The sequence below is a fragment of the Chiloscyllium punctatum genome, chromosome 2, assembly GCF_047496795.1.
Source record: "Chiloscyllium punctatum isolate Juve2018m chromosome 2, sChiPun1.3, whole genome shotgun sequence".
NCBI classification, from domain to species: Eukaryota; Metazoa; Chordata; class Chondrichthyes; order Orectolobiformes; family Hemiscylliidae; genus Chiloscyllium; species Chiloscyllium punctatum.
The window spans coordinates 112,801,839-112,829,576 of NC_092740.1; the positions used below are offsets into that span (position 1 = coordinate 112,801,839).

General features: G+C 43.3%; 1 protein-coding gene across 3 annotated transcripts in view; it reads left to right on the forward strand.

Moving 5' to 3' along the window:
- Positions 1-9,787, forward strand: part of gldc (glycine dehydrogenase (decarboxylating)) — a 173,334-nt gene extending 163,547 nt beyond the window's left edge. For 2 of the 3 annotated variants that reach the window (XM_072587326.1, XM_072587331.1), the window contains 2 exons: positions 3,326-3,406; positions 9,106-9,787. In XM_072587326.1, the coding sequence (XP_072443427.1) occupies positions 3,326-3,406; positions 9,106-9,249 (225 nt within the window). In that variant the 3' untranslated portion in view covers positions 9,250-9,787. Of the gene's footprint in view, positions 1-1,157; positions 1,322-3,325; positions 3,407-9,105 lie in introns of those variants that run through there. The other variant, XR_011962969.1, reaches the window with a different exon arrangement.
- Positions 9,788-27,738: the final 17,951 nt, after the last annotated feature.

A 27,738-nucleotide genomic window follows, 5' to 3' on the forward strand; every position in this document is an offset into this window, starting at 1 on the left:
TAAATTGTAGACACAGTGTTCTAATGGGGGGATGCGCAACCATCATCACATAAGGCCATAAATCTTTTACTGTACTCCTTTCATCTTTGCCTATGAGCTCATGGCTCAACCCTTCAAATGTCAAAAGTTTTGAGGCTGGTCTCACTACCAGATATAGATCAGACAAGCAGTGTTTGTATCTCAATTCAGAGTCACTTCCCATTCTTTGCAGACTGGAATGTTAAGGTGCTGAGACTAATGAGAAGTTTTAATTTGTCGGTTTGGGGTAAGCAGGGGTGGAGGTCAGACATTGCTATGAACATCTGCAATTGGAACGTCGTTTGGAATATTTGTCTTGAGTTCGAGCTTTGATAGAATGATTGTCCTGAACTAAATCCGAGTGGTTGGGCGGAAAGGTTTTAGGTTGTAGATGTTTCCATTATGAATGACTTCAAAGTGAGTTGCACAATTATTTAGCAGTCATTTTCAAATGACACTATAAAGGCATAACCTGGCATTGCTTACAATACACAGGGCTATGACAGCTTTTAACTGTAAAACAATAGGAAATGCCAGACAGAAGATTATATTCTATCAGGTTTGCCTTCTGCCATCCTGCTACTTACATGTATAATGATGACAATGTTGTTAATAGATTGTAGCAATCAATCTTTATCAATAGGATTTCCAAACTTTTTTTCCCACCAGGATCCCATGACAAATTGTTGTGGGTGGCTGGCTGGTTGCTGTACAGGGAAAAGACCTGTAAGAGCAGGAGGTGAAATTGAAAACAGAAATGCTGGAGAAACTCAACAGATCTGGCACCATCTGTGGAGAGAGAAATGGAGTTATTGTTTCAAGTCAAAATATGGGTCTTCTTCCAAACTGAAAAGAACTGGAAATGCTCATTTTTATGCTGTTGGCAGAAGGGGAAAGAGCAAATGGAACAGATAGACAAGGTTTGAGGAAATGTTATGGCTCCTTTTTAAGAGTTTACCTTTCGGTGCTGCAGCCAAGCCTCAAGGTTGAGTCATTTCAGCAGTTTAGGAAAAATGGGTTGTGGTAAATCTTCTTAGAGCATAGAAATCCTTCTAAAACCTTAAAGACCAAATTCCCGAATCGACGTGCTCCTTCAGACTTACTCCTAATATGAGGCATATTTCAAATTACTCATGCAGACTGGAATTATTTGAGGAAGTAACAAGCAAGACAGATGAAGAGAACAAGTAAATACTTGGATTCCCAAGAACAGTTTGGCATCTTCACGAAATAAAGAGCTTTTGGTGGATGAAGTCTACAAAGAGGTATAGGCAGATTAAGTGAATGGACAAAAGTTTGGCAGGTGAGGAATAATGTTGATGAATATGATTTTCTGTACTCTGGCAGAAAAAAAATACAAAAGCAGCATATGATTTACATGGAGAGAGATTACAGATCACAATGTACAGAGGGAACCGTGTGTCCTGGTACATGAGCAGATTGAGCAAGTAATTTAGAAGGCAAATAGCATGTTTGTGTTTGTTGCAAGAGCCATGGATTATAAATGTATGGAGATTTTGCTCGAACAAGTGAGACCACATGTGGAGTACTGTCTAGAATTTAGGTTTCCATATTTAAAAAGAATTTAAACTTCGCTAAAAAGACACATGAAGCTTTCGTCTTGTTCTCATCTGTTCTGAATTACAAGAAAATCAATTCAGAAAGGAAGCAACAATTTATACAACTTAAGGAAAGGGTGCCAATTGACTATTGGTTGATGTGGCAATGCACTTAGTTAACAGATCAAATTCAAACCAGGTAACTCAGTGCTGACTGGTCAGGGAATTGACACATTGAATCATTTGTGATTGGCTGTCTCCATGGCCCTTTTTTTTCAGTGAGAGAGGTGTAATATCTGGACATACTCCTGGCTACAAAACAGACGTTTTTTTAAAAGGATAAAATTGCATTAAAGGAAGTATAGAGACAATTTATACAACAGATTCCTGCAATGAGGCTTTCTTCTGAAATAGTGTTGGACAAGTGGAGCCTAAATCCTTCAGAGTTTAGGAGAATGAGAAGTAAGAATTCTTGTACTGCAGTGGTAGTGTCCCTACCTGTGAACAAGGAGACCAGGTACAAGTCCCACGCATGCCAGATTGTAATAACATCTTTGAACAGATTGCAAAATTTTTTTTTGAGCCCCATATCTAAGGAAGGAAGTGCTGGTGTTCCAGGGGTTCCAGAGGAGGTTTACAATAATGATTCCAGGGAAGAAGGACTTGACATAAGAGGGTTCTCTGCCTTTATTCGATGGAGTTTAGAAGGATGAGGGCGATTTGAAACTAATAGAATACTGAGAGGCCTTGATAGAATGGACGTGGAGATATTTCCACTAGGAAAGAATAAGACTTGAGGTCACAGCCTCAGAATGAAAGGATGTCCCTTTCTAATTGAGATAAGGAATTGCTTTAGCCAGAGTGTGGTTCGTCTCTGGAACTCATTGCTGCACAGGGCTGTGGAGACTAAGTCAATGAGTGTATTTAACACCGATATAGGTAGGTTCTTGAATGATAAGGGGATCCAGGGGTGCAGGGAGAAGGCAGAAAAATGGACTTGAAACACATATCAGTCATGATCAAATAGTAGAGCTGATTCAATGGGCTGAATGGCCTAATTCTGCTCCTGTGCCTTTGATACTATAAATACCTCTTCAATTAAGAAGTGATATTATTGAAACATATCAGGCTTTGGAGGGACTTGAGAGGATGGCTGTTCAAAGGATGTTTGTCCTTGTGGGGCAGACTTGGGGCAAAGTTTAAAAATAAGGGGCCTCCCGTTTAAGATACTGATGGAGAGGATTTATTTCCTCTTAGAGAATTTTTAGTCTGAGGAATTCTCTTCTCCAGAAAGTGATGGTCATTGAATATATTATTGAGACTGAGTTAGATCCTTGATTGACAAGGTTATAGGAGGGCAGGAAAGGTAACATTGAGGCTGCAATCAGATCAGCCATGATCTTTGTCAAATGGCTGAGCACACCAGCGGGTACAAGTGGCTGACATCGGCTCTGATTTTGTTTGTTGAGACCAAATCTTTCTACAGTTTAGCCTGTTCAGATTTTGGAGGTGACTGCCTTCATTACCTTAATGTCATCCACGAATGTAGCCATTGAGCTTAGTTCCCATTTACATCTTGGGCAATTTTGTTTCCCATTTGGAAGGCTGACTATCCATGGAATGGGCAGAGAATGTGGTGTATGAATTTTCACTGACTCCACTGCAGTCTTTCTTTCTTTCTTTTCCACTTACTGATTTTTTAAAATCTGATTTAGGAGTAAAAATGCACATGTTATTTTCTTTTAAAGATGTCTCCACACACATTGGCTTGCATTGCTGCTCCAATTTGGGACCGTCCTTACTCTCGAGAGCAAGCTGCATTCCCATTGGTAAGTTCATCTCTAAATGTAAAGACAAAAGCAATTATATTATCTGGGGCTCAATATGTGTATGGTACATAACATTGTTTCAGTAGCTCTATTTCCACAAGCATGTTAGCATGCCACATTATGTGGCCCTTGCCATTTTTGGTTTTCCATTTTTGGCTTTCTTTGACTGCACAAGCATCTACTTGAATGTTGTAACCTGTCTTATCTGCCCTTGCAAAAAGAGTGCCCATTTCCCTTCTCGAACCCTTGTTTTGTTTGTATTTGAAGAGCACTAAACAACGTGGTTAAGGGCTCTGCTTCCTGAGCCCAAACTTGTCATCACCATGTTTCCCCAATTTCTAACCTGCTGCATTTTCAAATTTTTATTCTTGTTTAAAATGTGCATGTGTGGATTGTCTGTGCCTTGTTAACACAATGTTTAGAAATTGCATACCACTCCAAGAACGTTGCACATTCTGGAATTTTCTCTGATCCTGCCAAGTAGATTATTGCAGTTGTGTATATCTCTGTGTCCAAACATTCTTGGCTATGTAACTGACCTCAGCAGATACTGACACTGTTTCTTTATATTGTGGTTCCAAGCCAGTTCAGCTGATGCTGTGAGTGTCCATTTTGGAATGTTGTAAAGGTCTTGATCTTAATAATTTGCTACAGTTTGGTTTTAACCTGCATTCACAACCCTTTTCCAATAATTCATTAGGTGCTTATGTCTCTGGCTTTATGGCCAGTTTTCTTTTTTGGGGGAAGGGCACATTAAATGGCTTGGTAATTCGGGGGAGAAAAATCATCTATATCTTTCACTTGTAGGCAAAACATGACACGATAATGCTACTTCTCATTTTGTGGGTTTTAATCACTGCCTACTTCACAAAAATGGTTTCAGCTTTCACCAGCCCTGCAACCTTTAGTTTTCACTGTATTTCAGGAACTGTAAAATATTTGTCAGCTAAGTTGTATTGAGTAACGCATATAGAGTCATAGAGTTGTACAGCATGGAAACAGACCCATCAGTCGAACTCGTCCATGCCAATCAGATATCCTAAACTGACCCATTTCCGGCATTTGGCCCTTCCTATGCATGTATCCATTCAGATGCCTTTTAAATGTTGTAATTGTATCAGCTTCCACCACTTCCTCTGACAGCTCATTCCATACACTCACCACCCTCTACGTCATAAAGTTGCCCCTTTTGTCTCTTCTAAATATTTTCTCTCTCCCCCTAAGCAAATGCAGTCTAGTTCTGGACTACCCCACCCCAGGGAAAAGACCTTGTCTATTTACCCTATCTATGCCCCATTGTGATTCTATAAACCTTGATAAGGTCACCCCTCAGCCTCTGATGCTCCAGGGAAAACAGCCCCAGCCTGTCCAGCCTCTCCCTATAGCTCAAATCCTCCAACCCTGGCAACATATTTGTAAATCTCTTCTGAACCCTTTCAAGTTTCACAACATCCTTCCTATAGAAGGGAGACCAGAATTTCACACAACATTTCAAAAGTGGCCTAACCAAGGTCCTGTACAGCCATAACATGACCTCCCAACTTATATATTCAATGCACTGACCAGTAAAGGAAAGCAAACCAAACTCCTTCCTCACTATCTTATCTGAGTGCAACTTCACTTGCAAGGAACTATGAACCTGAACTCCAAGGTCTCTTTGTTTAGCAACACTCCCCTTTAAGTGTATAAGTCCTGCACTGATTTGTGTAGAACATAGAAAAGTACAGCCCAGATCAGGCCCTTCAGCCCATGATGTTGTGCTGAGGATTTTTCCTAATCTAAAATAAAATAACCTAACCTACGCACCCCTCAATTCACTGCTGTCCATGTGCATGTCCTGCAGTCGCTTAAATGTCCAAGTTTAGTCAACCTCCAGCCCTCCAGTCCAGGCAGCATCCTAGTAAACCTTCTTTGCACCCTCTCCAACGCTTCCGTATCTTTCCTATAATAGGGCGACCAGCACTGGGCACAATGTTCCAAGTGTGGTCTCACCAGGGTCTTGTAGAACTGTAGCAAAACCTCGCAGCAAAACGTGTTAATGAAAGTCAAAACACCATAGACTTTCTTAACAACCTTATCCACTTGGGTGGTAACTTTGAGGGAACTATGCAGTTGAATACCAAGATCCCTCTATTCCTCCACACTGCCAAGGGTCCTGTCTTTAATCCTGTATTCAGCATTCAAGTTCGACCTTCCAAAATGCATCACTTCGCATTTATCCAGGTTGAAATCCATCTGCAATTTCTCAGCCCAGCTCTATATCCTGTCTATGTCACGCAGCAGCCTGCAATAGCCTTTAATACTATCAATGGCACCTCCGAACTTTGTGTCATCAGCAAACTTACTAACGCACCCCTCAACCTCCTCATCCAAGTCATTTATAAAAACAACAAAGAGCAGAGGCTCAAGAACAGAGTCCTGCGGGACCCCACTCAACACTGACCTCCAGGCAGAATATTTGCCATCTACAACCACTCTCTGCCTTCTGTCAGCCAGCCAATTCTGAATCCAGACAATCAAATCTCCCTGTATCGCATACCTCCTGACTTTATGAATGAGCCTACCATGGGGAACCTTATCAAATACCTTGCTGAAGTCCATACACACCACAACCACTGCTCAACCTGTCTCGTCACCTCCTCAAAGAACTCAATAAGATTTGTGAGGCAGGACCTGCTCCCAACAAAGCCATGCTGACTGCCTTTAATCACGCTTTGCTTTTCCAAATAGTCATAAATCGTATCCCTCAGAGTTCTTTCCAAAACTTTGCTGACCACAGGCGTAAGACAGACTGGACTGTAATTGCCAGGGATTTTCCTATTCCCCTTCTTGAAAAGAGGAACAACATTCGCCTCTCTCCGGCCTCCAGTACGACTGCCGTGGAGAGTGAGGAAGCAAAGATCTTCATCAGCGGCTTAGCAACCTCCTTTCTCGCTTCCTGGAGCAACTTAGCATAAATCTGGTCTGGCCCTGGGGCCTTATCAATCTTAATTTTGTCAAAATTTTCAGCACATCAACTTCAATCTTGATTTGTTCAAGCCTGTTTCCTAGCTTCTCAAAAGTTCTCATTCACAACAAGGTCCCTTTCCTTAGTGAAAACCAAAGCAAAATAAACTCATTTAGGGCTTCCCCTATCTGCTCAGACTCCACACCCAAGTTCCCACACGATCCCTGACCAGCCCTACTTTCTCCCTGATCATTCTCTTATTCTCTATGTATGAGTAAAATGCCTTTGTGCTTTCCCTCATCCTTCCTGCCAAGCCTTTTTCATGCCCCCTCTTCAGTCCACTTCTGAGCTCCTTTCTAATAAGCCTGTAATCCTCAAAAGCTGTGCTAGATCCTTGCTTCCTCCACCTTGCATAAGCTGCTTTCTTCCTTTTGATGAGCAGTTCCTCTGTTCTCGTCATCCAAGGTTCCTTAAATTCCCCCTTCTTACCTGTCTCAAAGGAACAAATTTGTGCATCACTCACAACAACTGCTCCTTAAACAGTCTCCACATGTCTGTTTGCCCTTTCTGTGAAACAATTGCTCCCAATCTGTACTTCCCAACTCCTGTCTGTTAGCGTCATAATTTCCTTTTCCCCAATTAAATATAATCCCTTGGTAACTGCTCCTTACACTCTCCAAAGCTATGCTAAATGTGAGGCAGTTGTGATCACTGTCACCAAAGTGTTCTCCCACCGCAAGTTTTGACACCTGTCCTGGCTCATTGCCGAGCATCAAATCCAAATTGGCCCCTCCCCTCGTCAGCCTGTCTACGTACTGAGTAAGTGAACCCTCCTGAACACATCTGACAAAAACGGTTCCATCCACACCATCTGCACAAAGGAGGTTCCAGTCAATATTGGGAAAGTTGAAGTCACCCATAACAACAACCCTGCTACATCTGAATCTTTCCAAATTCTACTGGCCTATGAGTTTTTCCATGTCCCCACTGCTATTAGGGGGTCTGTAGAAAACCCCCAGTGAGGTGGCTGCTCCCTTACTGTTCCTAACTTCAACCCATCCTGACACAGTAGAGTAGACAAATCTTCCTTAACAACCTTTGTTTCTGTAGCTGTGATACAGCTCTCTGATCAGCAATGCTACGCCCCCTCCTCTTTTTCCAACCTCCCTGTTCTTTTAACCAATCTAAACCCTGAAACATTCCTGCCCCTGTGAAACCCCCGTCTCTGTTATGGCCACAACATCATATTCCCAAGTACTGATCCATGCTCTAAGTTCATCACTCTTGTTTCTGACACGCCTTGCATTAAAGCAGACACACTTTAACCAAACCCTTTGTTTCATCATGTGAAAAACCTTCCCGATAGATTCGCTACATCCTGTCACTGCCCCATCTACAGCTACTCCCCTCTCAGATATGGAGCTGTGATTCCCACCCCCATGCCAAACTAGCTTAAATCCTCTTGAACCACACGATCAAATCTCCCACTCAGGACATTTGTGCCCCCCCCCATTCAGGTGCAACCCGCCCTTCATATACAGGTCCCACCTTCCCCAGAAGGCATGCCCAATGGTCTAAGTATCTGAAGCCGTCCCTCCTGCAGCAGCCTCGCAGCCACATGTTAAGCTGCACTCACTGACAGTCAGGTGAGGAACAGTCTTGTGGCACTAGTAGCAAACCTGAGATCACTACTGTACTCGTTCTGCTCTTCAGCTTCCAACCTAACTCTCTGTAGTCACTTTTCACATCCTCAATTCCTTTCCTGGCTATATCATTGGTGCCAATATATACCACTATTCCCGACTGCTCACCCTCCCCCTTCAAAATCCTGTAAACCCAATCAGCGGCATCCCAGAACCTGGCACCGGGGAGGCAGCATACCTTCCGGGAGTCCCCTTCCTAACCACAAAGTCTCCTGTCAAGCTGTTTAACTATTGAGGCCCCTACCACTAGCGCTTTTCTATTCTCCCCCCTTCCCTTCTGAGCCACAGTGCCAGAGACCTGATAATTATGGCTTTCCCCTGGTGGGCCGTTCCCACCACCAGTATCCAAAACGGTATACATAATACTGAGGGGAACGGCCACAGGGGAACCCTGCTCTATCTGTTCCCTTTCCTCCCCCTGACTGTAATCCAGCTGTCCTTATCCTATATCTGAGGAGTGACCACCATCCTCTACATCCTCTCAATTTCACTCTCAGCCTCCCGGATGATCCGCAGTTCATCCAGCTGCAGTTCCCTGACTCTGTTTTCGAGGAGCTGGAGTTGGGTGCACTTCCCGCAGATGTGGTCGGCAGAGACCTGTATCGCGTTTCTCACCTGCCACATTCTGCAGGAGGAACATGCAACTGCCCTATCAGCCATACCCCGCTAATCTGAAAGCCCACACAGGACTAAACAAGGAAGAGAAGAAAAGAAAAAGAAGTGAGAAAACCTGAAAACTTACCAAATTTACAGACTTTTAGTAAGGTTAGAGGAGGTGGGTGGGAGGGAGGCCCTATGGTGTAAGGTCTCGGGTTTAGATCTCACCCACTTAAAAACTTCCCGGGAGCCATCGCTTCTCTCTGCCCTCCCTCCTTGCCCCTCTGTTCAAAATGGAGGCCCGACTCTCAAGATAAGTCCCTTTTTTAAGTGGGAAAAGTTGACCTACCTGGCAGCCCTGGTTTCTGTCCGCCCTCTCTCCTCGCCGCTTGTTCAAAATGGAGTATACTTGTACCTTTACGTATACTTACGTAAAACATACTGTTTTTCAGCAATTTGTGAAACCAGAAACCAAATTTTGGCCGACAATTGCTCGAATTGATGACCTCTATGGCGATCAGCATTTGGTCTGTTCCTGCCCGCCTATGGAAGCTTATGAATCACCCTTCACAGAGCAGAAGCGAGCTTCATCATAGAATGAGTTTTTGTTTTGCAGGTGTTGGGTTCAGTGAATAATTACTGTTGATAAGACCCAAATTCTTGATTTTGTTTTTGTTTTGTTTTACAAATTAAGAACTGGCAAGTCAAATATCTCAATTTGTATTGAAACAGCTGCTAATGGTTTCTGAAAAGTAGACACTATGTCTAAGCCACACTTTATCTGACGCTTTTCTGTGCCTCAAAATTGAGCAGCATCGAGTTGCTTAAGTGGCCTTGATCCTGTGCACTTTTATCTTGCCTTGAGTTTAGAACTATCCTGGTTGCAGATGTATTGAAACTGTAATGTAGTGTGTTCACTATAGTACTGTTGGAGAAGCAGCAGGCTATCGGACCATACACTGACTGAGTGACAAAGTGGTCCTAGAAGGTAGTATTTTTAATGTTTACTTTGGATGTTCTTGTTTGTAATTGCCAATCCTTCTGTAAGTGCAACCAGCAATAGCTGGTTAATGGAAATTAAAGACAATGTAAATTTTAAATGTCTTATCATTCCAATAAAATTTCTTGAATTGATTTTCATATGTTTTCACTTAGCCTGGTAAGAAAATCATCAGACTTGAAATGTTCAATCCATTCACATTTTTCATAAGTAATTTTCAGGCACCCCAAATGTATTTTTCCTCAGAAATGTTATGGGCTGTCATAGAGACATATAGCACAAAAGAGGCCTTTGGCTCACAGAATCTGCACTGATCTATCTAAACTAATCCCACTTTTCAGACTTGGCCCATAGCTTTGAATGTCATGACATTTCAAGTGTTCATCCACAATTTTCTTTTCAAACTTTGTGATCTTTCCCGCCACTACTGACCTCTAAGCAGTGTATTCCTGATTCCCACCACCCTCTGGGTGAAAATATATGTCCTTAAATTTCATTTAAACCTCCTACCCTTCACCTTAAAATGATCCCCCATTGTGATTGGCTCTCCAACTAAGGGGAATAGCTGCTTCTATTCACTGTTTCCATGCTCCTCCTCATCTTAGATCACATCCCCTCTTGACCTTTTGTGCCATAAAAAAGAAACCTGAGCCTCTCCATCCTCTCTTCATAGCCAAAATGCTGTAACCCAGGTAGAATCCTAGTGCATCTCCTCTGTACCTCCCCTACAGTGCAGTCACATCCTCCTTACATGCAGTGACCAGAACTGCACTACAGTACTCTAGCCGTGGCCTAACCAAAGTCCTATTATAGCACTAACATAACCTCCCTGCTCTTATCATCTATGCCACAACTGATAAAGGTAACTGTCCATATACCTCCTTAACCACTCTATTAACCACTCCATCGCCTTTCAGGGAACTGTGGACAGGAACCTCAAAATCCTTCTGTTCCTCTAAGCTTCCTGGGATTCTACCATTCATCAAGTACTCTCTTATCTTGTTACTTTATCCAAAGTGTATCATTTCCCACTTTTCATGGTTATACAGTACTCCATCTGTCACTGATCTGCCCATCATATCTTTCCAATTGCTGTGGCTGCAGGAACAAGAAATTAGATGGACCCTAGAAGGAAATCAAAAAATTAACTACTACAGATTCTAGATCTCTGAAAAAAAAACTTGAAGCACCAAAGAAACTCAACTGATCTGTGGAGAGAGAAACCGATAACATTTGAGTCTGTGATTTTTCATCAAAACTGAGCAAATGTTAGAAACAGAATAGATATTGAAAGTGAAGGGGACAACAGAAAGAACAAAAGGGAAGCTCTGTGTTGGTATGTATGGTGGAAATCCACCCTGTTATTGACATGGTATCTGTTGTAGTCATGTCAGCCGAAAACTTTGAGGATGCTCTGGGTCAATTCACTGCCACCAATCCTACTTATTGGTATGAGTCTAAGTTACTGATACCATGTCACAAAATTACAGAATTGTTACAGTGCAGAAGGAAACCATTCCCTGGACCGTCGAAGTCTGAGGGGTGACCTTAGAGAGGGTTATAATGTCATGAGGGGCATGGGTAGGGTAAATAGACAAGATCGTTTCTCTGGGGTAGGGGAGTCCAGAACTAGACTGCATAGGTTTTGGATGAAAGGGGAAATTTTTAAAAGAGATCTAAGTGGCAACATGTTTACGCAGAGGGAGATGTGCGTGTGTGTTCTGGAAGAAATGGTGCAGGTTGGTACAATTACGACGTTTAAAAGGCATCTGGATGGGTATATGAATAGGAAGGATTTAGAGAGATATGGGCCAAGTGCTGACAAATGGGACTAGATTAGTTTAGGATATCTGGTCGGCATAGATGAGTTGGACAGAAGGGTCTGTTTCTGTGCTGGGTACCTTTATGATTCCATGAGTCTATTAGGCCTGTTATGACTACATTGGTTCTATTCCCCAGCTCTAAATCCCTGAACATCATTTCTAACCATATAATCATCCAATACTCTCTTGAATACTTCATCACATTTCCAGGCAGGGTAGTTCCATACCCTAACAACTCACTGTGTGAAAATGTTTTTCCTAATGTCAAGCTTGCTTTTTTTTGCATTTCACTTTAAATCTATAAGCGCTCATTATTTTTACATGTGGGAACAGCTTCTCGTATCTACTCGGTACAGCCCACTCATGATTTTGAAAGACTCAATCAGATCTACTCTCAGATTTCTCTCCAAGGAAAGCTATTCCAACTTCCTGAACCTATCCTCCATGCTGAAGTTTCTTATTCCTGAAACCATGCTTATATTCTGCACTCTCTCCAGTACATTCATAGTTGTCCTATAATGTGGCACCAACAATTGTCCGCAACATTCCATCTAAGATCTAACCAGTGTTTTCTAAGGAAGGGGCACCGGACCCGAAGAAAAAGCTCTGATTTCTCTTCACAGATGCTGCCAGACCTGTTGAGCTTTTATAGCAACTTCTGATTTTGTTTTGTTTTTGTTTCTGTTATTATCTTATGTAAGTTTAATATCACTTCCTTACTCATGAACTCTACGGCCCTATTAATGCAACCAACTCCACCTGCTTCAAAGATCTGTGGGCATCTACACCCAGGTTCCTCTGCTCTTACACCCCCTTTCAAATTTTACCCTGTTACGACATGGCTGTAAACCCTTCTGCTAATTAATCCAAACATACAGAAAAGCTCACTTTGCCTCATAATCTGTGAAAGTATGAGTGACAGAACTATCCAAATTCCACTATTTAAATAAAAAAACAATTTTATTCTTTAACTCCAAAGTGAACATTAAACAATAACTATTTACAACTCTAAGCCTCCTTTCTCTTAAAAGTTTATCTACCTCCCCACTCTAAAACAATATACTGATCCAATAAAGCCTCTAATAAATTTACAGCAAATCAATTTTCAAAACCAGATAGTGGCTGTCATCTCTGGTGTTGATTTTCCTGTTTGTACATCTCCCTTAGTTGCCTTCAGCCTTCTACTGTACAGAATTTTCATATGAAAAAGGTACCTTTAGTAAAGAGCATTTTTGAATAGCAGTCTTTTGGTAGTAGAAGGTGTTTTTTCTCTGCCTAACTACCCAAAATGCTAGCTTTTTCTACCCCAAATATCAGATCGTCTCATTGGTTTGATGTTGTCAAAACACTAAAATTCAAATTCAATTTGGCTTTTATTATCTTGGGGCATAATTTAAACGATAGTTAAATTCGAACTGCTGTGTAAACAATTCATGTATCTAGGTTACAGCCCAAATGTTATACCTTCAAATTGTCCAATACACTTTGTGCTTGCTAGTCGGTCACATGACCAATGTTTGCCAGGTTTTCAGCTTTCATTCTGTTTTGAAGGTACAGTACACACCTTCAACTTCATAACAACCCCCTGTTTTATATTGTCTTTCAAAGTTTTTTTTAAAATCAAAGTGCATCACCACACACTTCTCGGCATTGAGCTTCATCTGCCACCTATCTGTCCTCTCCAACTTGTCAATATCCTTTTGAAGTTCCACACTGTCCACCTCACAGTTTATAGCTCTTCCAAGTTTCACGTCATCTGCCATATGGAGAAGAATGCTCACACCAAGTCCTCAGCAGAAGATTGGCTCAATCATGATAACTGCTTATTAAGCTTTAACCTTTTTACATTGTTACATCACCACTGAGATATGATAGTGTCTTGTAAGACATCAGGCTTAACTTGAGACAAGGTACAAATTCCTGATTGCTACATGGAGTTTGCACTTACAACTGGTAGTGGAAAAGCCCAATTAGCTCCTCCTTGGAGCAGACCTTTATATACTGTTGGGCAGATCTCATGACATATCTTAGCACTTCTAGGTGCTAACTGTCTGATATAATAGGTGATGGGGGAGGGGGGTGGCAAAAGAGGTACAATGACAAGGTATAAAAGCCAAAGATTGTGTCAGTGAGCAAAGTATATGTGCTCTCTAAGTGGTATAAATATCTGCCTGAAGTTTGGAATTCTGAAGGTAGTTTGCAATGGGGAGAGAAAAGTCCTGCGTGCAATCTGCTTATTTGGTTGGTTTGTCATGATCAGATGAGACTCCTTTTTCATACCCGATTTTCCTGAGAATATCAGCAGTCTTTCGAACTGTTCACCATGTTGTTAGGTTATCCTGTCCACCATCTTTAGGAAAGCAGACTCAAAAGCTCTTTCTGTAGAAACTCCTCCAAAGCAGCAATTAAAAAAACAAAAGATACTGTTTGATTCTGTTAGTGCATTTACATTTTGTCTTTGCCCAGCAATAGTTGTGTTTAAGAACACATCAGTAATTTGTTGTATTATTTCCCATCCCTCCTCACTGAAAATGAGCCACAGTCAGCAACTCCATTCTAGGCCAGAATTTGTTGGAATATCATAATGAAACCAATGTTCTTTTGGCAAGTTTTAAGCTTACTGCTCTCCAGCCTTATAGTACAGTGCAGACCACAACATCAGACCATTTATTTCAACATATTAGAAAGTGAATAGAGCCAGGTCAGATGTGGTGTGCTTACAGTCTGACAAACTTCTAATAAAAGATAAAGGATTTATCTCTTGTTCCACTGAAAAAACAGAGAAGTGGGACCAGCTGAATCACACTTGGAAACAACCAGCATAGAGCTGGCAGGCCAAATGGCCTCTTTCAATAATGTACAATCTATGGGTGGAACCTTAGAGGGGCCTGCACACTTGTAGAATGTGCGTCAGCATTTCATTAGTCTCCCTGAGGGTGCATAGGCACATTTCATTGTAATTCTGCTGCAAGGACAGTTCATGCAGAGGGACAGGCAACCAGCTCATGGGCTTGATCAGGCTACAGCCCTTTTGCAGTCTCTCTTAGTGCTCACTCAGTATGACCCTATCTGAGTGTCCATAGCACCCTTGTCTTGCCTTGCCTTTTTGGGCTTTATCCCCTCAGTTAGAACTAGATATCCAGTCTTTCTGTCTTTGTCTTTCCTTGCCAGTTAGCACAGACACGAAGCCAGAAACTTGTCATGGTTGTCGACAGGAAGCAGTCAGGTCAAAGGAGTCCCCTTCGGTAAAAGGGGGGGGGGGGGTTACCACAATGAGGGCGTCTCTGATATCGGTCTAGTGGATTAACATGTTCAGTCAGGCATTTGGAATTTTTTTCTTATAAGGGATAAGGTGCCAAATGTCAGGCAGCCTGCCAGCTGTTTTGGCTCAGTCTGCCCTATTGTGAGCTGTTAAATCCTGGAATGAGGAAAGGGGAGGGATTGAGGGAGAAGAAAGTGGATGACCCAGCTAGTAGTGCTAGCAGACTGGGGGATATGTCGCTTGTTGTTTTAAGTGAGAGAGTAGGCATTGCAGAGAGCATACAGTGTTACTGGTGTCAGGGGTTGGTGTGGACGAGAGTGAGGGAAGATGTTGCAGCTGATGGTGAGAATGTCAGTGTATGAGCCTTGTTGGGGGTGGGGTGGGGGTGGGTGGGGGGGGGGGGGGGTGCGGGGTTGTAAAGTAGCAGACGCAGAATGAGTGTGAGGTAGCAGAGAGAAGGTGGTAGAACCTATGCTGGCTGAGTAGCTAAGGACATTGACCTTCTAGCTCCGGTTTCCTCCCAGGATCCAAAGATGTGCAAGTTAGATGAATTGGCCGTGCTAAATTGCCTATAGTGTTCAGGGATGTGTAGGTTAGATGCATTAGTCAGGGAGACTATATAGAGCAATGGGTTTGGATGGGAGACTATTTGGAGGGTTGGTCTGGACTTGTTGGGCCGAAGGGCCTGTTTCCACACTGTAGGGATTCTAATATTTCTAAGATATAAGATATTTATATAAACAAGAAAAAATGAAATAGTATTCATCACCTAGAGTGTGAAACTAGGTTATTCCCTCTACTGTGCGGAGGGACACCGTTTTGCCAATCCGATCTGAACTGATCCTCCAAGGAGCATTCCACCCGGACCCAGCCCCCTCCTGTATCCTGTAACCCTGCATTTCCTGTGGCTAATCCATCTAGCTTGCAAATCCCTGGACAATTTAGCATAGCCAATCCACCTAACCTGTACTGTGGGGGGAAACTGGAGCACCTGGAAGAAACCCACGCAGACATGGGGAGAATGTGCAAACTCCTCACAGAGACTCATCCACAGCTGGAATCAAACGCTGGTCCCTAGCGCTGTGAGGTTAACAGTGCTAACCACTGAGCCACCGTGCATAATGGAAAGTGATGAGCACTTTGAAAAGGGATTTTGTTATCTATCCTGACTGCAGAAAACGCAGACAGTACCCAAGAATACAGAGGAACTTTGATTATCCAAAGGATACAGGCAGGCAGTATTTCACTTGGTTAATCCAATTCCAGATAATCGAATGTAGGATAACATAGTTTAGCCAAGCATCGGGACCTTATGATCCTGTCAGATGATCTGGTATTCAGATAGTCAAATGCTGGATAATCGAGGTTCCTTTGTAGTGAAAAATTAAGTGGCAAAAGAGAAGGTCCGTAAAACAAATTCATTCTCTAGAGAAAAAGTACTTGACAAAACAAACCTGATGCCTGTGTCTTTGGGTTCCAAAGGAAATGGTCACAGAGATATTGGATGCAGCAATTCTAACCTTTTAATATTCTCTCAGTTCTGGAAAGCTCCTGTGGATTGAAAAAATACAAAGGTAAACCTCTATTCAAGAGTGGAAGAACTGTCCATTAGTGAAATCTTAACCTTCATACACTGTATAACTTTGTAATATTGAATCAAGTTTTTTTCACGTTCCAATCTTCTTGATAGTCACATACATACGTTGCAGCCAGGTTAGTTTGTCAACAAACATCCATATTGACATCTGCATTTCATGTTTGCTTCCTTTTTGCCCTTAATCTTGGCCCTTGACCCTTGGCCCTTTAGTCAATCTAGCAAGGGGCTTCGGCCCAATGCATTAGCAGTAGGGCTTGGGACTGAGCGAAGAGGGACCTTTCTTTACTCATTAGTTTTACTTAGACTATGGTGGTAGCTTGAGCAAACCTTTCAAATCCTGTCTTAGAGATGTACAGCACGGAAACAGACCCTTCGGTCCAACTTATCCATGCCAACCAGATATCCCAACCCAATCTAGTCCCATTTGCCAGCACCTGGCCCATATCCCTCCAAACCCTTCCTTTTCATATACCCATCCAGATGTTTTTTAAATGTTGCAATTCTAATAACCTCTACCACTTCCTCTGGCAGCTCATTCCATACATGTACCACCCTCTGTGTGAAAACATTGCCCCTTAAGTTTCTTTTATATCTTTCCCCTCCCACCTAAACCTCTGCCCTCTAGTTCTGGACTCCCCCACCCCAAGGGAAGAGACTTTGTCTATTTATCCTATCCATGCCCCTCATGATTTTATAAACTTCGATAAGGTCACCCCTCAGCCTCTGCTGCTCCAAGGAAAACCGCCAGCCTATTCAACCTCGCTGAGGCAAAAGTGAGGACTGCAGATGCTGGAAACCAGAGTTTAGATTAGAGTGTTGCTGGAAAAGCACAGCAAGTCAGCAGCATCCAAGGAGCAGGAAAATCAACGCTTCGGCCAAAAGCCTTTCCTGATGAAGAGCTTTTGCTTTTTTCTGCTCCTCAGATGCTTGCCTGACCTGCTGTGCTTTTCCAGCACCACTCTAATCTAAACTCTATTCAACCTCTCTATATAGCTCAAATCCTCAACATCCTTGTAAATCTATTCTGAACCCTTTCAAGTTTCACAACATCTTTCTGATAGGAAGGAGACCAGAATAGCATGCAATATTCCAACAGTGGCCTAATCAATATCCTGTACAGCCTCAACATGACCTCCCAACTCCTGTACTCAATACTCTGACCAATAAAGGGAAGCATACCAAATGCCTTCTTCACTATTCTATCTCCCTGCAATTCCACTTTCAAGGAGCAATGAACCTGCACTCCAAGGTCTATTTGTTCAGCAACACTTCCCAGGACCTTACCATTAAGTGTATAAGTCCTGCTAAGATTTGCTTTCCCAAAATGCAGCACCTCACAGTTATCTAAATTAAACTTCATCTGCCACTTCTCAGCCCATTTGCCCATCTGATCAAGATCCTGTTGTAACCTGAGGTAACCCTCTTCGCTGTCCACTACACCTCCAATTTTGGTGTCATCTGCAAACTTACTAACTATGCCTCTTAATCTCACATCCAAAGCATTTATATAAATGACGAAAAGTAGTGGACCCAGCACCGATCCTTGTGGCATTCCACTGGTCACAGGCCTCCAGTCCGAAAAACAACCCTCCACCACCACCCTCTGTTTTCTACCTTTGAGCCAGTTCTGTATCCAAATGGCTAGTTCTCCCTGTATTCCATGAGAGCTAACCTCCAAACCAAAGTCCCATGGAGAACCTTGTCGAACGCCTTACTGAAGTCCATATAGATCACATCTACTGCTCTGCCTTCATCAATCCTCTTTGTTACTTCAAAAAACTCAATCAGGTTTGTGAGACGTAATATCCCATGCACCAAGCCACGTTGACTATTCTTAATCAGTCCTTGCCTTTCCAAATACATATACATCCTGTCCTTCAGGATTCACTCCAACAACTTGCCCACCACTGACTCCAGGCTCACTGGTCTATAGTTCACTGGCTAGTCCTTACCACCCTTAAACAGTGGCACCGCGTTAGTCAATTTCCAGTCATTTTGAAGCATTTGCAGTTGGCATCTATCCACTACTACACTGTTATTCTGATACACTCCCTACTTTGTTGAATTGGAAAACAATGAAGTGGGTTATTTAAAGTAGCCGAGTCTTGGCTCCTTCTGTATTTGGCCACATGTTGAGGTCCATTTGATAGAAGGACAGGTAAAATGAACCATGAAGCTCTACTGTTTTACTAATCATCTAAACCTCTGTCCCACAACAGCAGTTCAGAATCCTCATGAGCTGTGAGGAGGATAGGTAAAAACAATGACTGCAGATACTGGCAACCAGAGTCTAGATTAGAGTGGTGCTGGAAAAGCACAGCAGTTCAGGCAGCATCCGAGGAGCAGTAAAATCGACGTTTCGAGAAGGGCTTTTGCAGAGGATGCAGAGATGCTTCAGTGTGATTTGGGCAATGTAGTGAGTGGGCAAATGCATGGCAGATACATATAATGTGGATACATGTGAGAGCACATTCCAAGGTCTAGGACTACGTGCTAAGGGGTGCACTAAAGCTTGGGGCAGCTGCAGCCAAGGCACAGTGGGGAAAGGCCATTCAAGTTATCAGATGCCCCCAATGTCTCAATATATGCAAACATTAGTATGCGATGTGTCACTGAGGTCTTTGGTTTTTGGATAGAGTCAAAGTCTAGTATTTTTGTTTATTTACTTGATATGTAACTGTACAGAACCAAACCGCTTTTGTCACAATGCATACACATAAAGAGTTGCTTTATGACTAAAATATATTTTGATGGAAAAAAGATGTGAGGTTATCCACTTTGGTAACAAAAGCAAGGCAGATTATTTGTTGAATAGTGATTGTTTGCGAAAGGGGGAAGTGCAACAAGACCTGGATGGCCTTGTACACCTTGTGGTGAGCAAGGCAAATGATAGTGAGAGAATTCCAGCAAAGGAGCAAGGATTTCTTCTCGCAATTATACAGGACTTTGGTGAGAAAGCACCTGGAGTACAGTGTGCTTCCTTATCTCAGGAAGGAAGTTCTATCTAGGGACAGAGTGCAACAAAGGTTTACCAGACTGATTCTTGGGACAGCAGGACTCACCTATGAAAAGAAACTGGAATTATAGTGGGGAGGTGGGGCATAGTGGTAATTCCACTGGGCTGTAATTTGGAACCCCTGGCGTATGCTCTGGGAATTGGGCTTGAATCCTTCCATGGCAGATGGTGATATTTGAATTCAATTTAAAAATCTGGAATTAAAACGAGGCCTAATGATGGCTATGTAATTACTAATTTCCTCAAGTCCACCTGGTTTTTAAAAGCCCTTTAGGGAAGGCAACCTGTCATCCCTACTGGGCTTGGCCTACATGTGATCCCACATCTACATATAGTGCAAAACAGGCATTTGGTGTAAGAAAGAGACATGTTAACGATCAGAAACATCTTGGTATTGTTGGAAACTTATCCAAGAAAGATTGCAAGCCTGATCAGACTGAACAAGACTTTGGAGAGTTAATATATCGGATTATTGTTTGTTACTTAGGACAGAAGTTAATACTATTAAAAGTAACTATATATTATAGTTTCAGGCTTAACTGTGATGGGAACTCATCATCTGACAACTTTTTTATCAATAAAAGCATGCTAAACATATGCCCTTATTATGAATGCTTGGCTGAGTTTCAAGAATGGCCATTGCATTTAGATCTCAGCAAATGATGTAAATACATCTGCAGAGTGAAGAGAAAGCTTTGTTTGAGACCATGCTACCTTGAAATAGCCCATTATTTTTTGCAAATGTTTTTTCACCTCTTGTCTGTTTATTTACACAAGATTAAGAGGTCTGAATTGGATAAGCACTTTTTATATAGATCCTGTGAATGGCGTGTAATTAATCAACTGTAGGTAAGATTTGGAGGTTTATGGGCCAAGTGCTGGCAAATGGGACTAGATTAGGTTAGGATTTCTGGTTTGCATGGATGAGTTAAGCTGAAGGGTGTGTTTTAGTGCTGTACATCTCTATGACTGTATGACTCTATAACTGCTTTATGAGAAGTTAAGAAACTATTTCATTCACGATGTTGAATACATGTTTTCAAGCCAATGTGCTCCAGCTTAATGACAGTTTTGAGAGGCAGTGAGTCTGGATCCATCATTATTGCAGGAAGTTTAAACTGCCCGTCTCCAAACCCAAGCCAACAAAAATGCTGGCTCCCTGCATTCTTATTCTACGTTGATGAATATTGCTAGAAAAAGAAATGAGGTGGTTAGATTTACAGAATCAGGTCCTGCCCACCATTTTTAATGAAGTCCCAAATCAGTTCAACTCACTGAAAATCCACAACGTTAACTTGGTTTTCCTCTCTCTACAGATACAGCCTAACCTGCTGAGTATAGTTACAGCATCTCCTGTTTTCATGCAATATTAAAGTTCAATGATGATAAGACAAGTTAAGAAAAGTATTTATTGTCTGATTAACAATTCTTTGGCTGATAAGTGCCATAGGGAAATCTGCAATAGACATCCCTGACAGGGCCACAGAGGCATGCAGGCAATTTAGAAGGTTTCTGGGTTGTTTTGGGGGACCAAAGGAAATAGGTGGGAGTTCAAGTTCTCTTTGTGAGCTTTAGAAAGCTAACAGCCATGAAAGCAGCTAGGAGAACCAAAAGCAATTTTCTTTCAGGCAATGGATTAGGTGTAGTTATAAAATGTAATACTGCTGTTAATTAACACACATATGTAGAGTTTGAGGATAAAAACTGCTAAGACTAAAATCTGAGTACAATTATTGTTGTCAAATTAAGAACCTTTGTTATGAAAGTTACCATGGAGAAATCTGCTAACAGCACCTGCGTTCATGCTATCTCATGCAAACTAAAACAATCACCCTTTTGTGCTTAGTGGCAGCTAATATGGTAAATTCCTGGCAGATCAGTGCAGTAATAGACTTAACTGATGACTTGTTTCATCCTGCTGTACATGACCTCGCTGTCTAAAGTCCTGATGTTTTAGGGAGTTTATTTGTCTCATGGATATATCATGGTAACTGCAAAAAGTTCCTGATTGTTTCCAATTCACTGATTCTCCAAGCAATATAAGGATCTCAAGGAGTCATATATTGAAACCATGCTTATATATTTGTGTTACCATAAACAAACCAAAACAGCACAGTTTATGTATCTTTATTTCAGTGTCTGATTCTGCACGTGAAGAATCCTGCACAATGAGTCCACTAGAAGAGGTGCTCCAGCCAGTCCTTGAGGGGATGAGGAGTGAGTGGGGTGTTAGGGATTCAGTCAGTCCAGGGTCTGGTGGGGTGGAATTGTGGCATTGTGCTCTCGTGTATCTGGAGTGTGACAGTCCATCCGAGTCAGTGAAGGCCCTATCTGGGTTATTGTCCAAATTGAGGCCAACTCATGGAAAGTCGGGGAACGTCAGGATTGTCTTGTTTGGGTCTACTGAAGGAAACGCTATCAGTAGAAGTCCAGTAGATGGACAGTCATTGGCAGCTACCCCAATAATTTCAACACAAATGTACCTGTACTCTGTGAGTGAATCCAATTCTAATCAGATCTCTTAATGTCCTGGATCCAAAGTATAATTTCTCTTAATTGTTGCCCATGATCTCTCAGGTATGCAGTAAGTAATGCATGTAAGTCGCTCTGTTGACACAAGCCTGCTGTCATACAGGAGGAAGGCTGGCAGGAACCCAGGGTAAAGGGGATAGGCGGCATATAAATTTATTGGTAGTGGCCATCATGCCAAGGCCAAAGGTTTTCCTTCCCTGAAGGTGAAGTGATTGTTTTTTTATGGGAAGATGCAGTGGCAAGTTTTCACTCACACAGGCAATGTGTTATGCTGCCACGTATATGTCATGTTGGCAAGGAGCCATCCGCACAGGATGTGATGCCCCATGGAACACAGGAGTGAGGCCTTTGGGAAATATTGCTAGGACAGACTGTCCTGTCTGGAGTGCAGGCTGCAGAAAAATGTAAGAGAAACAAGGCTATCTGCCTGACATGACTGCTCTGCAGATCCTCTGAGAGTAATATCATGATGACACAGATCAGCCCTGCCATTCATCTTCTCAGAAAAAATCACAGGTATCGTCTGTTTTAACAATAACAGGGGAGGTAGGAGCTGGCACTGATTGCAAACTAGCCTGTAGAGGCTAAACAATTCAGCTGATTGTTGACAGTGAGTGTGGCCTGAAATCAAGTGTACAGGGTTCAAGACAGCTATGTCCATCTGACAGAACATCAATATTGAAGACGCTTCAGTTATCTTGGGAATATGTCTCCTACATCTGGCAGCTGCTGAACAATTATCCACATCCTCTTGGATAAGAAGGGAATCCAACCCCGGGTGCCTTGAAAGCGACAGTGGTCCTCAATTTCTTAGCACATGGATCCTTTCAGGGTGTCACTGGGACCTCTGCAGAATGGCACAGGCACTTCGCAGATGTATCTGGAAGGACACTGGTGATCTGTTGCTGAGGTTTGTTTACTAGTTTCTGCACTGAGGATGGACGTCTTGGGAGAGGAGGAGATTGAAGCCTCCTCCTTTGAGGAAGCTGAGGATGTTGAGATGGCCCTAGAGAGGCCTCACTGGTGACAAGGTGATGAGCCCGGAAGGCAAATGAGGTTAGTGGGTGCACATGGACATCTTTCATTTATTGTCTTGTTAGTTACAAACTAGCTATCTGGGTGGCTGCTGAACCTAGGTTAAACGTATCTCATTGACTGAGAAACACTCATTTTGCATGATTGCCATAAAGGCAAAGTTCTTCTGTCTGCTTATAACAGGAGGCAGGAGGCCTAGTAGAGACACTTCTGTATTAACTACGAATATGTATAGCTGCTACACATAACAGAGGCTCTCAGAGGCCTGTGATACTCTGAATAAACACAGATTACATTAATTGGCAGTCACTCGGGTCAAATATTATAGAATCCCTGCAGTGTGGAAACAGGCCATTTGGCCCAACAAGTCCACACCATCCATTCAAAGAGTAACCCACCCACACCTATTCCCCTACCCTTTTACTCTACATTTCCCCTGACTAGTGCACCTTACCTACACATCCCTGAACACTATGGGCAATTCACCTAACCTGCACACATGTGGGAGGAAACTGGAGCACCCAAGAAAACCCATGCAGACACGGGGAGAATGTGCAAACTCCCCACATACAGTCATCCGAGGCTAGATTCAAACCAGGGTTCCCGGCTCTGTGAGGCAACAGTGCTAACCACTGAGCCATCATGCTGCCTTATGTATGATTGTCCTTGAGTATGATGGTGTCTATTTGTAGGTCTTCAGAGACTGAAGAGACCATTCTGGGAGCCAAAGGTTCTATTGCAGTATTGGCACTGGTGAGTGGTTATGGTGGTTGGAAGTGGCAGTGGTGGTGATTAGTCTTCATCTGCAAGGCAGGTTTCTGAAAGAGCAGCGAGGTCAATTTGACCTTGCATCTTTTCAGTTCTCTGTCTGTGAATGCAGTTCTTCTCTCAGGTCAGCCACTGTTAGCTGGGACCATCACAGTTCTTACATTTCTGGCTCCAAAGTTTATTATTCTTCATTTCTGACCACATGTAGGTGATCCCTCTGGATGTGGTGATCCATTCAGGAATTTTCAGGCAGGCTATTTTTATAGCACATTTTCCAATCCCTTCTCCTACTGGAGTGAGCAGAGAGGATCATAAACAAGGCTGCTCTATAACAGCCGCAGCAACTGAAATGCTCTATCTGCCTTGTTCAAGAATAAGGTGACTAACTCTGAGACCCACCACCTAATGTGTCAATTTATAACTAGGGGCAGATAGTTCAGTCCTGCCCTCTCCACAACTAGCGGATTACCACAGATCTTATGTCCAGGATATAAGTAGAACTGGTACCTCTTTGGAGGGTGCTTGTTAATGGCATTTTTTAACATGGTGAGGCTGGTGCACAAACAGCCGTCACAAAGACCTTGGCAGATAGGGGTCGAAGCCCCATGGCATGGAGACCAAGACAACTGACAGCCCTTCTCTGTTGCAGCCTTCATTTACTTTTGCAACTGTTGTGATGTTCTAATTGAAGTTCAGCTATCATCCTCCACATGGTTTGTCATTGAGGTATTCATGGATTGTGCTTCGTCTGAAACATCTCCTTATACTTTACTGTCATGGGTGATCTGCCAGGAGCTATGCTCCAGATGGTTTAGCTCTCAGGTTCCTGGGTACACACAAGCCTCTCCACCACAATAGGTTGGCTATCCTCAGATAAGCGAACAGAGGGAACTCCCTCTGGGGAAGGCTCCCACAGACAATAGACAATAGGTGCAGGAGTAGGCCATTCTGCCCTTTGAGCCTGCACCACCATTCATTATGATCATGGCTGACCATCCTCAATCAGTATCCTGTTCCTGCCTTATCTCCATAACCCTTGATTCCACTATCCTTGAGAGCTCTATCCAACTCTTTCTTAAATGAATCCAGAGACTGGGCCTCCATTGCCCTCTGGGGCAGAGCATTCCACACACCCACCACTCTCTGGGTGAAGAAGTTTCTCCTCATCTCTGTCCTAAATGGCCTACCCCTTATTTTTAAGCTGTGTCCTCTGGTTCAGGACTCACCCATCAGCGAAACATGTTTCCTGCCTCCAGAGTGTCCAATCCTTTAATAATCTTATATGTCTCAATCAGATCCCCTCTCAGTCTTCTAAACTCAAGGGTATACAAGCCCAGTTGCTCCAATCTTTCAACATAAGATAGTCCCGCCATTCCAGGAATTGACCTCGTGAACCTACGCTGCACTCCCTCAATAGCCAGAATGTCTTTCTTCAAATTTGGAGACCAGAACTGCACACAATATTCCAGGTGTGGTCTCCCCAGGGCCCTGTACAGCTGCAGAAGAACCTCTTTGCTTCTATACCCAATCCCTCTTGTTATGAAGGCCAGCATGCTATTAACCTTCTTCACTACCTGCTGTACCTGCATGCTTACCTTCATTGACTGGTGTACAAAATCACCCAGATCTCTTTGTACTGCCCCTTTACCTAACTTAACTCCATTTAGGTAGTAAAAACAATGACTGCAGATGCTGGAAACCAGATTTTGGATTAGTGGTGCTGGAAGAGCACAGCAGTTCAGGCAGCATCCAAGTAGCTTCGAAATCGACATTTCGGGCAAAAGCCCTTCATCAGGAATAAAGGCAGTGAGCCTGAAGCGTGGAGAGATAAGCTAGAGGAGGGTGGGGGTGGGGAGAAAGTAGCATAGAGTACAATGGGTGAGTGGGGGAGGGGATGAAGGTGATAGGTCAAGGAGGAGAGGGTGGAGTGGATAAGTGGAAAAGAAGATAGGCAGGTAGGACGAGTCCGGACAAGTTATGGGGACAGTTACTGAGCTGGAAGTTTAGAACTAGGGTGAGGTGGGGGAAGGGGAAATGAGGAAACTGTTGAAGTCCACATTGGAGGACCAGTTCCACCACAGAGCACACCAGATGGCCTCCTTCTTTAGAGACCTCAATTTCCCTTCCCACGTGGTTAAAGATGCCCTCCAACGCATCTCGTCTACATCCCGCACCTCCGCCCTCAGACCCCACCCCTCCAACCGTAACAAGGACAGAACCCCCCTGGTGCTCACCTTCCACCCTACCAACCTTCGCATAAACAAAATCATCCGCCGACATTTCCGCCACCTCCAAAAAGACCCCACCACCAGGGATATATTTCCCTCCCCACCCCTTTCCACCTTCCGAAAAGACCGTTCCCTCCGCAACTACCTGGTCAGGTCCAAGCCCCCAACCAACCCACCCTCCAATCCTGGCACTTTCCCCTGCCACCGCAGGAACTGTAAAACCTGTGCCCACACCTCCTCCCTCACCTCTATCCAAGGCCTTAAAGAAGCCTTCCACATCCATCAAAGTTTTACTTGCACATCCACTAATATCATTTATTGTATCCGTTGCTCCCGATGCGGTCTCCTCTACATTGGGGAGACTGGGCGCCTCCTAGCAGAGCGCTTTAGGGAACATCTCTGGGACACCCGCACCAATCAACCACACCGCCCTGTGGCCCAACATTTCAACTCCCCCTCCCACTCTGCCGAGGACATGGAGGTCCTGGGCCTCCTTCACTGCCACCCCCTCACCAACAGACGCCTGGAGGAAGAACGCCTCATCTTTCGCCTCGGAACACTTCAACCCCAGGGCATCAATGTGGACTTCAACAGTTTCCTCATTTCCCCTTCCCCCACCTCACCCTAGTTCTAAACTTCCAGCTCAGTAACTGTCCCCATAACTTGTCCGGACTTGTCCTACCTGCCTATCTTCTTTTCCACCTATCCACTCCACCCTCTCCTCCTTGACCTATCACCTTCATCCCCTCCCCCACTCACCCATTGTACTCTATGCTACTTTCTCCCCACCCCCACCCTCCTCTAGCTTATCTCTCCACGCTTCAGGCTCACTGCCTTTATTCCTGATGAAGGGCTTTTGCCCGAAACGTCGATTTCGAAGCTCCTTGGATGCTGCCTGAACTGCTGTGCTCTTCCAGCACCACTAATCTAGAATCCATTTAGGTAGTAATCTGCCTTCCTGTTTTTGCCACCAAAGTGGATAACCATACATTTATCCACATTAAACTGCATCTGCCCACTCACCTAACCAGTCCAGGTCACCTTGTAATCTCCTAACATCTTCCTCACATTTCACCCTGCCACCCAGCTTTGTATCATCAGCAAATTTGCTAATGTTACTATTAATACCATCTTCTATATCATTAATATATATTGTAAAAAGCTGCGGTCCCAGCACTGATCCCTGCGGTACCCCACTGGTCACTGCCTGCCATTCTGAAAGGGAGCTGTTTATCACTACTCTTTGTTTCCTGTCAGCCAACCAATTTTCAATCCAAGTCAGTACTTTGCCCCCAATACCATGCACCCTAATTTTGCTCATTAAACTCCTATGTGGGACTTTATCAAAGGCTTTCTAAAAGTCCACGTACACTACATCCACTGGATCTCCCTTGTTCATCTTCAGAGTTACATCCTCAAAAAATTCCAGAAGATTAGACAAGCATGATTTCCTTTTCATAAATCCATGCTGACCCTGACCTATCCTGTTACTGCTATCCAGATGTGTCGTAATTTCATTCTTTATAATAGACTCCAGCATCTTTCCCACCACTGAGGTCAGGCTAACTGGTCTATAATTTACTGTTTTCTCTCTCGCTCCTTTCTTCAAAAGTGGTACAACATTAGCCTCCCTCCAATCCGCAGGAACTGATCCTGAATTTATCGAACTCTGGAAAATAATCACCAACGCATCCATGATTTCTCGAGCCACCTCCTTCAGTACCCTGGGATGTAGACCATCAGGCCCCAGGGACTTATCAACCTTCAGACCTAACAGTCTCTCCAACACCAAATCCTGGCAAATTTAAATTCCCTTCAGTTCAG